Here is an 18,950-nt window from a genome sequence, read left to right on the forward strand (position 1 = left end):
CCAAATAAAAAGTTTCAACGACTTTGGAGCTGGCTACATGCGTATGTAGATAGTTTTGTGCTATCGTGCAGGATGGAAGAGGATGACGGCAGATTTGGATTTGGACTATAGATAGACAATCCACAGCCATGTTGTTGAACACAGGCCTACCCCTAAGGGAGGGTGTGAAAAATACTAGATAACATTATTGCAGCTGGAAATTTCTTGTTGAACATTATTCCCCTATCGAATACGGGCAAGAAAATTTGGTTTTGCAGTTGAAATCAAGTCGGCAAAGAAATTGTCAAAGTCCCTGTTGTGTTTACATACATTCCCTTATAAGAACCATTTGCTGAATAAGCGCGCACTCATCGGAGGACATCTTTAATTTCTCCGGCTGTATATAAGCGATGAGTATTCGACCAAAGTACTATCGATTACTTTGAATGAGAACGAATTTGAATAAAAGCACTCATCTACGGTGCTTTTTTTCTCTGTACTTTTGAGCAAATTCTTACTACTGTGAGTTCAGAAGGCAAGCCCATGCCTGTGTTGCGAGATTAAATAGTTGATGCGCTTCTCCTAAGAAAGGGTTTGTTATCAGGTCAGAGGAGAAATAAGAAAACGTTCTCACTATCCTCTTCATCGCGTTTCATCCTTTTTGGTTCCATTTTTTATGAGACCTCAATCTATCAATATCACTGGAACACGCATACATTTCTTCTCGATTATCTGCATCAAATCAAGGTAAACTTTAGTAAATTATCCGAAATTAAAATGCACGTTAATGAACTAGAATATAAATACCGAAAAAAATTGTTCTAGCGACTACGCCCAATACGTAATATATTTTGTTCCAATGCCGGCAATATAAACCCGTATTGGCGGCTCAAAATCGCAATACGTTTGTATTGCAATAAGTTTTGTATTGCAATAAGTTTTGTATTCCCTTATTTTGCACTGCGCACTAGAGTAAAATCATGGAATGTACACAGTTTGGCCAATTTACTTTCATATACTAAGTAAATATTCTATACAAAGATAAATTTCGCTTTTTCACCTTTTTCGTAATCGAAAAATTGCGATTTCTTAAAACTTGACCCAGTCTTCCCTAGGAAAAGTGTGATTTTTCGCCCATTTTGCGCATGCTTTTTCAAAAGATATCCAAAACATTAATGGTGACCCCCATTTTTTATTTCCAATGTTAACTCAGAAGATCGTAGAGCATCCACCTTCGAAATGTGAAAAAAATGAACTTTCTCGAACGCATATTAGTCCAGCTGTTAGGTGATAAGTTGTTCGTTTTGTGATAAAAGCATGAAACTTGGCACATATACTCCTCTCGACGTGCTTGTTGATTTGCGATATGGAGCCATCTGAGATATGGCCTATCTTTCCAGTAATGCGCATGTCAGAAAACGCTATTGCATGGAAACGAGGCTGATCAAAAGAATCGCGTTTTTACCGCTTTTTAAGGTCGAATAAAGCTGAAAACAGTTGTAAGAGGTTATGTAAATATAAATAGTAATTGAAGGAGGTTGGGAGAGCGTTTTTGAGATTATCACGTGATCACACACGTGACTCAAGAGCTAGCCGATGTACTTTGGTTTCATCATCGTGTCGCAATAAACATAACTTACATCAAGAGTCTCCATTTGTGTAGTCTAACCTGTCTTAAGTTAAAGCGCTTAAAATTTCCTGTGCAATCTTTTTTTTCTTTTTTTTTTTTCTTTTGTAATTGGACTTCATGAGGTAATAGAATATTGCTGAAAACAGATTAAAAACATTGTGTTAGGATCGAGGATATTGAAACGTTGTGAGAGCCTTTCTGTGTTTATCACTTAACTTTAATTTATTTGTGTCACAATAAATACAACTTACATCAGGAGTCTTTGAGTGAGTGGCCACCACATAAACATAATGCTGTGCAGTCTAAGTTGGCTTTAAAGCACTTGCAATTTCCTGCGCAACTCTTTTTGCAATTGCAATGAATCAGTTCATAGCATGTATCTTTAGCCTGAGTGAGCATCGTCCAGTTTGGCTTCCATCGATTTTCAACCTTCTTCCATCCCCATTCCTCTGGACTAGGCATTTTTGGTGTCGGAATCAGCGTTTGTCCCCACACTATTGCACCTTGGAATAATGCCCTCAGAAGATGTTGTTTCAGTGCGTCTTGACTTGGCGGCACTAACTCGATGTTTTGAGTTCTTGTGGCGAAGAGAAATTGCCTTGCTTTGTTCACCTTACAAAGTAATAGAATTATAGTAAAGAAACCGTAGTTAACATCGGTAACTCGTGACTGAGAATGAAGGCCAGTGCTATTGAGTCCGATCCACGAAACACTGGATATATCTGCTAACTAATAGATCACTACGTCTTACCTCTGTGTAAATACTGGTCTTGTCGTAGAGCAATATTACAAAGCGCTCTATGGTGGTCATTAAGTGGTTGCTCAATACTGGCAATGGTGTCGAGAGATTAGCCAATACGGTTGTTAAATCTGGATAGAGTTTCCAAATTTCCCAAGCGGTCTTCTTGCCTTTTCCTGCCAAGAACGACACTAAAAATTAAACGAATATGAATTGTTACTATTTAGTCGAATGTAAGAGTTTGTAAATAGTTTATATTACCTGTGTCACAACCTGTCATTGCATGAAATAATGGCAGTGCTTTGCTTCTTTCACGTCCCAACGTCCTTGCAATATCATGAACTGCAAGATACCTAAAATGCTTGCCCGTTCCAAATGCCATCCACAATTCTTTGAGGGGAACAATGTGAAATATTGATATCGCTAATGCAACAACGTCAGTGTCAATTGTGCGAATCATTATTCTTTGGTGTCCACTGATAGCGGCATCTTTTACATGTAGCATGATCCTCGTATCTGCTTCTTCATGGGTGCATGGCTCAAGACTGGATAGATCATTACGGTTTGACCCAGAGTGCAGAACTTTTTCCTCGACGGTGGTGTAGATTTCTTTATTTTCTACTTGAAGTGCGGCAACTTGTTCAGACAAAAGATGAAAGAGTTCCACTTTATTCTCATCTACACGCAGAAATGAATGCCAGTCACTTGGAATGGCAGTTGATGGTAAGACTCTACGACGTGTTCCTTTCCCTCTTTTCTCCCTTGTTCCTGTCTTGAGTGAGTCGTCTTTATAGATGTCCCAAACGATGTCTACTCTTTTGTAGCGTTCGAGTTGCTTTGTGATATAAGGCATGAAAACAGTGTCAGAATATTCTTGAAATGTACGGGCTGGTCTTGGATTTAGCATTTGGACTGCTACCGCACCATCGAGAACCACGCTCTCTACAATGGGGGGTTCATTTGGCCTGTTGGATTGAAGAGCTTCAAGACATTGTACAAGATCCGCTTTTTGGCCTTTTCTTATTTCTCCCCTGTTGGCTAGTGAGGGTGGCCAAGGCTGATTCTCATGACGAAAAAACTCTTCTAGGTTTCCGTCACGGTTTTGGCAAGCAATATAAAGTCGAGAAAATAAAGAACAGTCATTTTTCAACTGGACAATTTTGGACTTATCCTTCGACGGAACTTTCACTTCCGAATTACGAAATAAAACCAACTTGTTGTTTGAGATAGGCTCTGAGATGAGGGTTGTTCTGCGTTTAAGTCTACATTCTACATAAGATGTGTACTGTTCTTGGCCTATTTTATGAACATTCTTTACTGCTTCCACAACACTATTGTTCATAATGTCCCTAGTGTCTACTGCAAGCAGATATTTTCCTTCTTCCTCAAAGGGATTTTCCAGGTCTTCAAAGCTATCAATAACTGACTGAACATCCTTACAAAATGCTGCTTGGTGGCTATACGACTGCTCGTGGTGCTTTAGATTATCAGCAGGGGATGTTGTTGTTTTTTCAAATTCAGTCACAATTCTGACGATCTCGGGCCCTGAAATCATCCAGCGTTTTAGCGCACCTGGATTTTCTGTCAGTCCCACCGCTCCACCTTCACCTTTCACCACTGCATTCTTCTGCTCGTGAGCCTGGTCTAGTGCTATTGCAGAGAATCGTTTTTGTGTCTTATGGACAACAAAAAAGCCATTGGTAAATTTCTCATATACATCAGGGTGTTTGATTGGCAGTTACTGCATATCACGGATATGAACTGGTAGCCATCTGCTATAATTTGTTTGGTCAAGTGCAAACATCCAGGGCATCATCTTTGTTAAAGAGTCGACATACAAGTTGAAATCCGCTGTTCGGAATGCTTTAACCAACTGCAAGCAAAGTAGCTCTAATTCCATGACTCTACACCAATAGAGAAAGTGTGGGCACATTTGTGACATCTTATCTCTCCAATCTGTAAAAGACAGAGGGACTCTTTCTTCTGTTCTTGTTATATACCTCTCATATGCTCGCTGCTGGAGAACGTAGAGGGATGCGGAAGTTACTTGATGAGCTCTTCTCGTCCTTGTGATATGCTTAGCTGAGATAAAAGAGTCAGCAACGCCAGGTGTCGCAACATCAGCATTTGCCAAGACATTTGTCCAACCACTTTTATCCAGCCATTTACCTAATGTTCTTAGTATTGCCAGTTCAATATGCAAACCTCCAAACATGACCAACAACTTGTCCTCTCCGTGTGTATGGGGCCATCGCCATTGGATCTGTTTTGCAAGAGCGAACAGTGGCTGGTCCATGGCGATAACAGGAGTCTGTCCTGGATTTACCAGCTGTATTGCAGAGCGGATGACATTCATACCGTGAAGAATCATAGGCGCAGAATGTGCGTTTTCTAGGAACAGGGGCATCAGTGAAGTAACAGCTGGTTCATAGTCAGGTAGTTGTGGTTCGTTGGATGCATGGTAAGCAGCCCATGAAATATTATCATCTGATTCAAGTTTCTCTTTGCTTATGAGTTCCTTTACATTGTCAAGCCACTGTACCTCTTTCTTGTAACCATAGTTCTTTTCATCCTCCACAGCTGGGAGCGGCCCAATCAGCGGTGGAGGGGACAGGTCTTGCTCTACTGAAACTAAAGGCCGGACATCAGTAAATTGCGATGGAAGTGAGGAAATTTTTCTTTCTTTCTGGGGACGTCCATCGATAACAGTCACTTCCCTAACAGTTCCTGGCGTTTGCTTTGTTGGGTGTTGAATGAGAGAGATTGCAGTGCCATGGAATGAATCTCGAGCTGTAGTGGAACTCGGGTTATGATCAATGTTGTCAAATCCAGCGGTCGTAAAGAGTCCACTTCTCAATAAGGGAGGACAGACTACACCGTCTTTGTCAAATCGCTCACAAACAGCGTTTGCGATGTCTGTAGATATGTTTAGGACTCTGTCATATGAAATGCAAAGTCCGAGGTTGAATAGTGCGTCGATTAAACTCCGTCCTCTTGTGAGGCCATGTATTTTTAGAGCGACATATATTGGAAGAGGAGTTTCTCTCTCTCTAGAATGGCGTGTAGTAGCTAAGAGTTTTTTAGTCTGACGTACGGCTGTGTTGTATATGATTAGCTGTGATATAGAACGAGAGGCTTGGTTTTCATTTATTACTTCTTCTGTTTCTTCGTTGTTCGTTTTTCTTGTGGAACTTGGGCCTTTCAATATAAAATTAACAAGAGCTTTCAGAGACTGAGGAATAGAATTCTCTTGACATTCAGTGCCAAACGTTCTTTTGAAAGACTGTTCTTGTTTCAAGATGTCCTTGCGCACTATTCTTGCAGCTCTAGCAAGATGCATAGCCTCAGCGTCGGTGTCTTGTTCATTCGCCAATTTTATTGCTTCTCCAACATCGTGGTCCAGAATTAGTAGTATGTCTCGTCCTTGTGAATGTGCAGAAACGTGTGGTAATGTTGAAAGTATTCTTTCCTTTAGTCTTGTACTATTGACACGACTTGCATCGACACCTGAATCTTCAAGTTTTGCCATGTAAATCTTCGCTAAATCTGCTAACCTTAGATGAGGAACACCATTCGCATCTCTCTCTTCGAAGAATTCTTCAATGTATGAAATAGTTTCTGCAAAAGCAATTCCGTGCAAGCGTTTTGCTTGTTGTGATTCATTTTCGCTGCTTGCGTTGGCATTTGGTCTGCAACGATTATATAATGATGCCAGACAGCGGAAATGATATTTTGCCTCTAGGGCCACCATATCACCGGCAGCGGACAGCTTAGCCAGGAGATCCCTATCTCTTAATTGGACAGCACATTGTTTTACTCTTCTATCTAATACTTCAGTAGATGCACAATGGAGGTTTGTAATGCTGTCAATTCCATCACAGAAGAAACATCTTAGTTCCCTACTCTGCCTATTAGTTGAAGAAAGCAATGACCTTCTCGTTTTACATGGGCTTTTTTCTTCGTGCTGTCTTTCATCCTCACACACTTTTCACTTTTTAGCTCTTTTTAGCTTTGTTGTGTTAAATTTATTTCTGCATGATTTATGCCATGAAGCTTTATTTTTGATTAATGAATTTTCAATTCCTGAACCATCATCTATTTTGTTAGGATCGAAGTTTGAGGGAATCTCACCTAGGTCTTGAAATGACTTTATATTATCGGCTAAAGATTTGTATCCTGCTCCCACATCACTTCTTTTAGAATTTGCAGGACATTGTAGAGGCTCATTCGATTCAACTTGACAAATGACACAGAGTTTCCAATTAGTAGGTACTAGAGACTGAGGATTAGCCATCACAAAAGCCTTCAAAGTATATGGAAAAATAATAAAAAGTAATAAGAGAATCGCCTGTGATGATATATATATATGTGTTTTCATTTCAGCTAAAGAACGATTTCTACTGAGCAGTTCCATTTCGATAAAGCTATGTAATTTACTAATATTTCATGAAAATATTGCCTTAAGTTTGCTTAAATTGTATTCATTAAATACTCTTAAAGCTTAATGAATGATAAGAGGGAATGTTAAGCCTATTAAGGGATCAAATACTTACAGTTATAGTAGAGAACAGTTGCACGTACCTTCAACTAATGCAAGCCGCCATCTTGAATACCGACAGAAGACTGGGCACTAAAATAAATAAATCTAGCGAATTCCTATCAAAAAAGGCTAAAGAAATAAAATAAGCGGTTTTTTTAAAAATCTTAATCTAGAAGAAACTCAAATAAATGCCTCTGATAATCGCATTTTGTTTTAGTCCACATGAAGTTTGAATTTTTCAAATTCAAAAGATATAACCCATATAAGACAGCACCATTTAGCTACTAATCACGTGGTTGTTCACATAATAATTCTTAAAACGCCTTTTTAATTAAAACCAACACTTGCATAACCTCTTACAACTGATTTCAGCTTTATTCGACCTTAAAAAGCCGTAAAAACGCGATTCTTTTGATCAGCCTCGTTTCCATGCAATAGCGTTTTTTGACATGCGCATTACTGGAAAGATAGGCCATATCTCAGATGGCTCCATATCACAAATCAACAAACACATCGAGAGGAGTATATGTGCCAAGTTTCATGCTTTTATCACAAAACGAACAATTTTGATATTTTATGTCGTTTAACAGCTGGACTATATATTTAATGGTGAAAATAGATGAAGCGTTCGACTTCCGGATGACTCTCAAGAGCATGCGTAGTTCCATATTTCATCAAAAAGGCTAAAGGCATTTGTACCATATTACTTGATCATGATTAAATGCTTAGCTTAGTTAGTGCAATTAAGATCACCTTTTGTAGTTTGCTTAAAACATGTAATTTTTTGAGGAATGGTAGTAGTTTTATTTGACTTCCGGTTACAGCCATATTTGTCATCTAGGCCGTATATTGTCATATTTTGAGTTCATGTAGCACGAATACAAGAATTGTGACCCCCATTTTATATTGCATATTTGAAACGTTCATGGTGCAGGCATGTTGCTGAAGTAGCAATATAGTTTTCTACTTTGCAAAAGGAAAATTTGGTCCTCAAAAAATTATTTCTCATGCATTTTTTCTTTTTTATACTTCATTCTTTACGAGTTCCTTAATGCATTGAAAAGTTTCTCGCCATTTTTCGCTTGAGTAAGTTACATTTTCGAGTTTACAAAACCTAGTTAAGCTTATCTTTTCTAAAAAGGTCGTTATGATTGGATGAAATTTATCATTCTACTTTGTAACACAAATCATCAATAAAAGAATAACTGATTCTACAATTTCTTCTTCATTCAACAATTTGTAAAACAATTTATCGAAGCAAGAGTAGCTGCCACAAAAGAAAACAAAATTATGTACGATATTTTTCACTCACCTGTAGAGGAAAGTGCAAGATATATAGCTTGTATTTTCCCTTAATCCTTGTACCACATCGTCAGAAAATAATTTGTGTCATGTGAAAGATATAAAAGAGGTGAAAATGAACTTTTCTGTCGGAGATTTTCACATGCCATTTGCAGTGAACCTTTGCATACAGAAGCACGTGGATACCAAAAAAGTGCTATCTTTCGCCGTCAATCAAATGCTATGCTCCAACCACGAGCGAAAATACGGTTTTTAAATGGCGGCTCTCTCCAAATCAAAATTATAGGAAAATCGCGATACTAGTTCTGATTCGAGATCTCCACTTAAATCCAAAGCCCTTATGTATTTGTTCTAAATTATCACTACATAAGCTTAATGACTTATTCTATAAATGTGCCGCAACAAACTCGGGGGTCATACACGCCTCCTCTTCAAAAACAGTCAGTAAATTTTATATTTACAGCAGAGGCAGTGCTCAGTCTAACCATATAAATCAACAAGACTCATGAATATCCAAAATACCAAAACGCACAAAGCTCTTATAGCTGATTGCATGTTTCCACCGAATACTGTACTGACCTCCACACTTTCCTTCGACAAATACCACGACTCCATTCACAAGGAACAGAAAAAAACAGGAAATTAATCCCAGACCATTGCTTTCCGTTTCTTCACCAACGTTGTCCTCAGTTTTGAAGCTAGAAAGCAAAGCCGTTTGAATCCCTGATAAACCACGCTCTCCTTTTGCTTCTCGTCTACAGATGCTAATGTTCTCTTGCAGTGTTTTACATATGATATGTTCCGTCCAATCACTAGTGAACAGAATCGGTGGTAGAGTGCACGCACTAAAACCGTGAACATTAAATAGTACTAATTAGTACTATTTCATACAGAATCCTTTGTTTTCTATTGTTTAATTATCACTATTTAGTGCTAAAAATTAGCATTTGTTTCACGGATTTAGTGTGAGCACTCTATACTCTGGGTGGTACTAATTATATTATCGTAACAAGGAAGGGATTACCTCTACATGGCTTAAGTTTGATAGTATATTCATTAAACTTCCTGTCCATGCATGGAAACTAAAATCCATAGGAAACAGAAATAAACAAGAACAGACGAAACGAAACGAAAGAAAACTTTTCTAGATTTGGGACGGCTTCGCATTGATAAGTAGTTTTTTTTATTAATTAACGTCCGTCTGAAGATATATATGCTCTAGCTCAGAGAAAAATTGTGTGCACCCAAGACCCAACTCTACCTCCCTATCCACGAAATCCGTCATATGTGAAATAATGAAGCAGTCATTCAAAGAAAAACTATCAGATAAAAATAAATTAGACTTATTACCTTTCACACACAAAAAAAAACTTTTACGATATTTCTTTGATACTCTCGGTAAAATAAAATTCGCCACCCCATCGCGTCAGCTTTTGCTGCATCGGGAGGCCATTTTGGAAACGCCCCTTTTTAAAATAATCCTGGCCGGATCCGCAACTCCTCTCGCTTCCCATTGATCGTCGTACTACTTTATCAGTTTTATTTGATGAGACATGCAGCCATACTGGAGTTCAATTCATATATCATTACAAAATGGCACCAATGAAATCATTGTTGGTAACAAAAAAAGATGTGTTTTAATAGTACTATTAAGCCATTTTGGGCTATTCAACGGATCTATGCTTTGAACTCTACTTTTTCAGTATTAATGAGGTCAGCTGCACTAACACTACAAAGTGACCTGTAGAGACGTGCACTCTATTTAGCACACTTTCTTTCCGGAGTCCAACCCAACTTTTTTCAATAAATAGAGGTTATGCACACGATACAATGGTTTTACCTGAGAAACAATTCAATTCCCTAGCTACAGGCAGCCCAAGCTGTATTATTGGCGTGGGGACGTGATGACGTAAAAACCTCAAACGCATCGATATCTAGCACTCTTATCTAAATTGGGCTACCTTTGCCGTAGACAAGCCTTCCTTCCCATAACGCCCCATGCTCCGCACATAGAAGACCACGTAAATATTTGATCGTGGTGCGAAAAAAAATGGCTTGGATTTGCAGGTTGAGCGCTGAAATTCTCCACGAAATATTTTCTTTCCTTACTGCTAAAACTGTGCTTAATGTAACTGAGATGTGCAAATGGTTGAAGGAGTTTTTATTGGAGAGCGATAGTCTGTGGCAACGCCTTTGTTTTGTAAGTTGATTTGTGGTTTTATCATTTCACGACTATATATTATATATATAAGCTTATTAAAAATGTAGTGAAGTGAAAGCGGAGATATCTTTGAAAACCTGAACAAAGAAAACAAATTTCGATCCGCGAACATGGAGTATTTTTTAAGATCGTGTCCAACTGCCGGACATCTAGCGCGGAACTTTACTTCACTTTGTGACCTGTTAGGTCTCTTATTCCTTTTATAAAGAAAAGCGTTAATCCCTTAAAGCTTATTTTCGATTTATTTATTTGTCATTTATTAATCTCAAAATCTTTTTAGGCTCAATACGAGTTTATATTTATGCAAGAAGGCCTGTCGCTAGGGATATGATGGTTCGATGGTTTGAATGAACTCCCTCCCCCCCCCCCCCCCCCCTATACAAAAAAAGCAATAAGATCCAATATCTATGCAATAAAATTTTTATTAAGAAAAGAAAACAAACCTCCCCTTTTAATGTCCTAGCAGCTGGCCTGCAAATAAACTGGGAAATCAGGTAATTTAGACTACCATCATGATCAATAAGAGTATGTAAAGATACCAAATAATTTCTCAATTTCCCTGTTGCAACTGTTGTCATTTTGTATTGATAAAATACAGTGGTACAATGTAAGTAATATTGCATCTTACTTGGCTTACCTACCTTGTACTGCGTCGTGACAAGGGATGTTTTTGTGATCGATCCCAGAGAAAGAATTGATCCCTAAATTCCAAAAACTCACTTATTTTGATCCCTGATCCCATTAATATTCCCTTGATTCCTGAATTAATATTCATATGATCAAGATCCCATTTCTGTGATTTCTCATTTGTGTATATCCAGAAATCATCCATACCCACCCCACAGAGGAATTTGGAATTTCCAAAGAGTAGGGGGATCAGAGAAAGAACAAAAATTACAGGGTTTGTATGGAAGAAAATTGGAATTTCTGAGGGGTAGGGGATGGGGGTATGGATAATATTTGGAACTACACATTCGTAGTATGTGATCCCAATCCAAACCATGTGATCCCTTATCCCTCGTCACCACTCTGACCTTATACATACATTGGTATGTTTTGTTTTAAGGAGGATTTTATAGTGTTCTTAAAAGTTAAAGGTCCTTTCCAATCATTCTTTGAAATCTACAAAGCACTCTACAAATACGACAAAGTCCAGGAGCAGATTTATGGCGAAAAATGTCAGCTCACTTTCTATTGTGACGTGTTTAAACTACCAGACTATCTGTATCACTGGTGCACACTCCTATGTCAATGCACAATGCATTGGCCTCTGTCACGTGGTATTCTGACGAGGGAAAAATTTAAGAAAATGTGGGGTAAGGTTATAGAATGAATGTTAAATAAATAGATCTATATAATATGATGAAATTATTTTAATAAGCTAGCAAAAATATATAATTATGAATAATTTATCATTTGTCTTTAGCTAAGGAATTCAGAAAAAATCAGAGTCCCTGATACTGGAATCAAACTCATGACCTTCCAGATACCAGTCGGATGCTCATTATTAGGATTATTTACTTTTGCTAGCTTATAAATAATTTCAACATATTATATTTGTCATAGAGCAATGTTATCCCATTACAGACCATGTGTCAGTATCATTTCTGGTTACATATCTGTGACAAGATACATGAATATGAATACAACTCACTAACTATAATGACAGGTCCATAGCATGATTAATTTATGACTGAGTTTTTATTCCTACCAACATAGGCTTGCTAGATGCTGACCTTGTGGAGTTACCACCTAATGGGTCTGGTCGACATATGTTAACTCTCTGTGATCATTTTCGTTCAGAAGGCTTCATTTGGGCAGATGGTCTTGATGCGTCAGTCCTAAAATATGGCAGTATTAGAAAATTTCATGAAGTTGCTCTGCAAAGATGTAAGAAAAGTGTAAAGAGAATTGAGGCAAAATTTACCACAGCTGCAAGAGTTTTTCGTGTAAAGAAACTACTTTCTTTCCTGCACACTAACAATTATCAGAAAATCGAAAATTGTATAATAAGGGAGGAAAGAAGTTTGTTTGATGAAGTCTATTTTGATGAAAAAGAAGATGATCTCTGCCTTATGATTCAACCTCGTAGCACTCCTTCAGAGGATCCTTGTAAAATTGGAGTTGACTATGCTAGAGGTTAGTTTTCTTAACTCATGGATGAGTGAAGCGTATAAAATCAAGTTATTGTTTCTGTTTATCTGGCTGTCTGTCTTGTTTATAATTTATCTTTGTCTTTTGTCTAACTTTGCTTGCCTGCCTGCCTGACTGCCTGCCTGCCTGCCTGAGCTGAGCTGAGCTAATAAGCAGAGAATAATACATGCTCTGATATGGTAGCCTGCATTGCATGTTTTCCTGGTTGAGGACAGGGAGGTCTTTTGGATACAATGTATTTGTCATCAGTCTCCAAACAGGAATGCCTGCATTTGCAGTCTACTGAAACAAGAAAAATAGAAAAAGGTGGACTAGCTACATCAATGCAAATGAAACCTTCTTACCTAAGTAATATTCTTTGCAGGTCTCTTGCATAGACCTGGTTTTCAACAAATTATCAACTTCAGTATGTTTTGCGTGGACCTTACAACAAAGTTAGAAGTTCTTCCACAGTTCACTGAGGAAGACATCAAGCAGTGCACACAGTTTGTTTGCATCAAGCTGTCACACAAAGCAAAAGAAAAGCTCATTTCCCCCAAGGAGTTCATGAAATGTGCAAGAAAATATGAAGAAAGAATAGATAGAGTGTGGAAATGGCAGTGTAAGAAGGGAGAAGAACAGCAGAAAAAATACAGAGGACAAGAAGTGAAATCACACCAATCTTACAAGTAAGAAAAATACAAATAGGAATAGTTCCATATCCATACCTGCCCCCCCCCCCCCCCCAGGAGAGAATTTGTAAAATGATCCCCCTAACCCATGGAATTTTCAATTTTCTTTCGATACAAACTTTGTAATTTTGTTCTTTCTCTGACTCCCCCTCCCCTCCAGAATTTCCAATTTCCTCAGTGGGTGGGGTATGGATATTTTCTGAAACTATGCAATCTACAGCAAACTTACAGGAAACTCTTCATAGCTTTAGTACCAAGGATTGGGAAACACTTTAAAGTTGTGGATGCATCTGCTGCAACATTTGTGGGGTTATATTCCCTAGCCCCTTTCTCTTTGTGGCCCTCTTTTATACCCATTTTCATGGATTTATTTTCATAAATTATCAGTAGGCAACCCAAACAGGTAATATTTTGGACTTAACCTGTTTGGACTATTCCACTTTTCGGACAACCAAATCGAAGATTTTTCATAAATGCCCTCAAAATCCCCCTTGAAAACCCCTTATGCCTTGAAGCTTAGGACACAACTTTGTCTGGGGAGGGGAGGGGAGGGGAAGCTTTGGCCTGAAACGTGTAGGGAATATTGGTTCAATCCAATAAATGTAAGAAAGGATGGAATAGTCCTAGCAGCTTTGTTCAGGACATGTTTGGTTTTCCAAAGCTCAGTCCGAGCTAGTGTTTTTTTGATTAACAGAAGCTAAAAACCCAGGTGTTCTTGGGTAATTATGAAAAATGTTCTCCCTTTTATTCCTTTACTTCCTTTCCCATTTCCTCTCCCTTGCTCTCTTCATCCTTGAAGCACAGGAAGAACCAACATCTATTCACGTGAACTACATACTGAAACTTAGGCAAGTTCAGGACTTGAACCCGAAACTACAATGATGAGAGAAGTGCATGAGCAGTGTGCCCTACCCTTGTGTCCCTCATTATAGATTCTCCTCACTTGCGGCCCTCCTCGTCGAGGGGATTTCTAAAGCCCACCATTAACAGTCTCTGTGATCTTTTAGGAACTTCATTCAAACTGGAGATGAAAAAGAGTTTGATGCTCTAAAAACCTATTTTGATGACACTAAAAAGCGAAAGAAGTAACTGAATTAACCACATGTCATTCTCTTGAGTATTATTTCTTTTATGGATCCTTTTAAACTTTGGGAGTAATGTTTTCCCACTTCAGGCCTCTTGTCATTCCCTTGCTGTTGAGTTTGCTGTTATCATGATGGAGTGTTTTTTTCAGAATTCAAATATTGATAGTTCAAGTGTTGTTTAATAAATATTGAGATTTGTTGCTATTCTCGATTTTCGAATTACTTAAAATTATCTGTAGATAGGATAGTTTTGGTTTGAATGGAAAACGAGCTGCAGTCGTTGCTGAGTAGTAGAATAAAGTTTATTTCTCGCAACGATTGCGGCAACAATGTCGATACATTGCCTAGTCTAACACCCGTGCAACCCGTTCAACGTACCTTCTTTTTAATAAGATTGCGAGACAAGATGCAAGGAGCATTTCCGAGATTTCTCAGTACGATATGATGCCGTGGCAATGAATTGAAATGGCTTCCCAAATGTTTTCGTGCGATTCATTGCATCAAATGCATAGTTTTCAAATGGGATTGAAATACAGTACCGCTACATTATAGATTTACTGCAAATTTTATTTATTTTTGTACCTTGAATTAATATAGCTTAAAACTACACCTTTACTAAGACCGATATTATTTCTGGGTTCGAAAGGTCATTTGTTACATTCACAAGGTTTGTGTGCGAAATTTTTGGGATCAAGAACCAAAATGTTGTGTACATATCCCGTATCAATCATGACCAAAAATATCCTTCGTCACTACCCAGAAACCAGCTATCAGGCCGTTTTTACGCAACATCTCCGCCCCCGCTCTCAATTATCTATAAAATGGCCCATCCCTATTAAACATGGCCAAGCCTATATGGCATAGCATTAGAAGACAAAAGTCAGCTAGCGATTACTCGAGAGATCAAGTCAATATTTTTCAGCCTCCATCTTTAACAATTCTTTGATAACGGGCGAAACGTAGGAAATACGTTTTTCCTTCTCCTCAGCGGGTAAAAATTTAAATCCTTGCACAGTACCCAAGCAGTTTTCAGAACCACAGTTACGCTCAAAAGGGACAGCCATCTGGTACTCTGTCATTGTATAGTCATTCGTTATTTCTTCGCCTTTGGAAATATCCTTTGTGGCTACTATATGCCAGGCCAACTCCCAGCCATCTTCTACTGGAATAGGGGCTCCTTGGCGTTGACTGTATACTGACTTAGCATTGGGATCGCATGAGTGGTTTTTGAATCTATTCTTGCCAACATGCGCGATGTGTTTGTTTATTCCAATGTGATGGGTATGTCCTGTTGGCGAAGACAAAACCGGTCCCCAAAGATCTCCCAAGAACGTTCCTGACTTGATGTCTTCTTTTGCAATCAATGCCTTGTAGCCGTCTTTCAGCTCTTTAACTTCAACGCATTCAGAATCCATTTCGGTTAAATCTCCTCTAGAAACCAAAAGTTTCATGATTAGCGAACGTTAACAAAGTGTACCCTGGGCGCCAGAGCTTCCATATTTCGCCTGCGAGTGAAAATAAACAATCGTTCCTAGATGAAAAAAACAGTCGAATTTTTAAAAAACAAATTCGGGAAAAAGCGATTTATTTTTAACCACAAACCGCAAAACCAAGCTTTGGATCACTATATTGCTCAACTAAGTTAACAAGGAAACAGCTTTCGTCAAAATAAAAAGGTTTGACCCTTCATAAAAGTCCCCCCCCCCCCCCCCTCAAAGTTAAAAGTTACTCAAAAGTTGCTAAACATTCAAAAAGTTACGGAAACCCTGGAGGAACATTCACATACTTCATACTTGAAGTCTCACTTTAATAAAATTTTTGATTTCATTAATGGCTTTTTCTACTCCTTTTCATCCTTTAGTTTTTGAAATTTATTTTTGATTTCTTAAACAGCTTTCCTTAACATTTTAGGCCGTTAATCAACGGTCGATTTTGACCCTTCCTATAATGATGCATACTGGAACATTTTAGGCCGTTAATCAACGGTCGATTTTGACCCTTCCTATAATGATGCATACTGGAACATTTTAGGCCGTTAATCAACGGTCGATTTTGACCCTTCCTATAAAGATGCATACTGGAATATTTTGAGCCGTTAATCAACGGTCGATTTTGACCCTTCCTATAATGATGCATACTGGAACATTTTAGGCCGTTAATCAACGTTCGATTTTGACCCTTCCTATAATGATGCATACTGGAACATTTTAGGCCGTTAATCAACGTTCGTTTTGACCCTTCCTATAATGATGCATACTGGAACATTTTAGGCCGTTAATCAACGTTCGATTTTGACCCTTCCTATAAAGATGCATACTTGAACATTTTAGGCCGTTAATCAACGTTCGATTTTGACCCTTCCTATAAAGATGCATATTTGAACATTTTAGGCCGTTAATCAACGGTCGATTTTGACCCTTCCTATAAAGATGCATACTTGAACATTTTAGGCCGTTAATCAACGGTCGATTTTGACCCTTCCTATAAAGATGCATACTTGAACATTTTAGGCCGTTAATCAACGGTCGATTTTGACCCTTCCTATAATGATACATACTGGAACATTTTAGGCCGTTAATCAACGGTCGATTTTGACCCTTCCTATAATGATGCATACTGGAACATTTTAGGCCGTTAATCAACGGTCGATTTTGACCCTTCCTATAATGATACATACTGGAACATTTTAGGCCGTTAATCAACGGTCGATTTTGACCCTTCCTATAATGATGCATACTGGAACATTTTAGGCCGTTAATCAACGGTCGATTTTGACCCTATAATGATACATCGATTTATATACGCTTTGTTAGTGCATGGTTGGCTCTGCGTTAATTTTTTACGCGTCAATCAATGAACAATAATGCATGATCGACTCGACAAAGAACTGTACAGATGATAATATATGGACCGCATGCCACTAATGAAATACATGAAGATATAGAAATATAGATAAGTTACAATTCGAAGGTCGTGGGTTCGATTCCCAGCGAGGTCGGAAATTAATTTTTCCGAATTTAACAGCGCAGCGCAGCCGTGACGTCATAAAAACGAAGATAAAGGCGAAATTCGGACAAACAAACTTACAAGTTTACTTTCAGCAGATAATTTTCACAGCCGATCGCAGTTGATCTTAGTTTACATGGGTTATTATTGTAACTATAAGTAAAAATAATAAAATCGGTTCGTATAATCCTCGTAGCGGTGAAACAGAATGCAATGTTTGTCCGAATCTTTAAGCTATTTTTAGAATCAGCGCGCTGCGCTATTCCAAGGGCTTTCGCCCGGAATAACCTCGTTCCCAAGCACTATAACTTATCTATATTTCTATAAGAACTGTACATATTGGTTATGAGAAAAATTTGGTCAATATTTCATGATAAGAATATATATATCGTTGGCTATTACTAGTAGAGTGGTTATTAAAAACCCGTGAAATACACTTTAGCGTATTACACTTTAATACACTTTATTGTCCGCATTTTCTTTTGATTTTCTTTTGTGTTTTCGGTGCATTACAATTTATTACACCTTAGTTATTACACTTTGTTACACGGGTCTTTGAAAAACACTCTAACTAGAATAGACGGGCGCTAAAACGCGTCAATTAAAACATAGTTCGCCAGCAACTGCCTGCATTAAGGTATTAATAGTCGTAAAGCCAAGGCAAGTTACTCATCGTCCTCACTATGACGGTCATATGTTTTTATACATACACATAGAGTGGCTTGCAAGTGTCATCATCGGATTTGACAATACTTTTTTAGCTGCATGGGCAATTAGTATCTTACTACTTACCTTGACTAGGCAACACTTACCACTTATTCGGTTAGCAGCTATTCTGTGCCACGTAGATTAATGTCCTCCGAGCATGACGTCTGTCTGTGGAATATTCATGTTCTGTGACCCCTGCGAGACAGACGTAGATACGGTGACTTATAAGGGACATACATAGTAAAAAAATTTTTCGAGTGTAAAAACCATTTTTTATTGCAAATCCCAGAACCCCAGAAACCAAAATCTCAGGATCCCAGGATCCCAGAATCCCAGAATCCCAGAATCCCAGAATCCCAGAATCCCAGAATCCCAGAATCCCAGAATCCCAGAATCCCAGAATCCCAGAATCCCAGAATCCCAGACTCCTCCACAGCATCCGGGATGCCAGGCTGCTTCGGTGGTCACCCTGTGTGTTTATGCGGTCAATGATGTAAGTACATGCATCTACATCTACATCTATATTTATTTAAGTCCATCAAAGGGGGGACCCCATCACAGATAGACAAGTGATAAGGCGCTAATCCAGGATTAACCGAGTCTATAGGTCTTATTACTAGGTAATGTTATGGGATGACCGCTCTCGGTACGAGCTACGGGATCTTTATTCCGCTTTCTCTTCTTCTTCTCTATTCTCTTCTATACTCTTCTTCTGACTAAAACTAATTACATGAGCTCTACTTATAATAACTTCATGACAGGTGTCATTCTACAATCAATATGATATTATCGCTGTGCGCATGCCTTGATTGGCTAATGGAAATAGTAAATTCCTAAGTGTGATATCTTATTAACGAGTAATACGAGTGAAAATCTTAGAACTAAACATAGCTTAAACTAAAGATTGATTTATGA

General features: G+C 38.3%; 2 protein-coding genes across 4 annotated transcripts; one reads left to right on the plus strand and one right to left on the minus strand.

The window, feature by feature from the left end:
* The first annotated feature begins 10,185 nt into the window (after positions 1-10,185).
* LOC116307863 (uncharacterized) lies at positions 10,186-14,515 on the plus strand. The gene is made up of 5 exons (XM_031718182.2): positions 10,186-10,390; positions 11,478-11,727; positions 12,131-12,550; positions 12,930-13,233; positions 14,244-14,515. The coding sequence occupies exons 1-5, from the start codon at positions 10,241-10,243 to the stop codon at positions 14,323-14,325; spliced, it is 1,206 nt and encodes a 401-aa protein (XP_031574042.2). The 5' UTR covers positions 10,186-10,240; the 3' UTR covers positions 14,326-14,515.
* Positions 14,516-14,867: 352 nt separating this feature from the next.
* Positions 14,868-18,249, minus strand: LOC116307864 (uncharacterized). 3 transcript variants are annotated; one of them, XM_089040478.1, is made up of 2 exons: positions 18,140-18,249; positions 14,868-15,752 (listed from the first exon to the last, which is right to left on the minus strand). In XM_089040478.1, exon 2 carries the CDS (start codon positions 15,734-15,736, stop codon positions 15,230-15,232), a length of 507 nt encoding a protein of 168 aa, XP_088896604.1. In that variant the 5' UTR covers positions 15,737-15,752; positions 18,140-18,249; the 3' UTR covers positions 14,868-15,229. The 3 variants fall into 3 exon arrangements, with proteins under 3 accessions (XP_088896604.1, XP_088896605.1, XP_088896603.1); XM_089040479.1 differs by having other exon boundaries at positions 18,120-18,246; XM_089040477.1 differs by lacking the exon at positions 18,140-18,249 and adding an exon at positions 16,280-16,359.
* Between the last annotated feature and the right edge of the window lie 701 nt (positions 18,250-18,950).

This window comes from Actinia tenebrosa, unplaced genomic scaffold (genome assembly GCF_029948245.1).
Source record: "Actinia tenebrosa isolate PJP-AT-01 unplaced genomic scaffold, QUT_ActTen_1.0 PGA_scaffold7__59_contigs__length_16204524, whole genome shotgun sequence".
Taxonomy (NCBI): Eukaryota; Metazoa; Cnidaria; class Anthozoa; order Actiniaria; family Actiniidae; genus Actinia; species Actinia tenebrosa.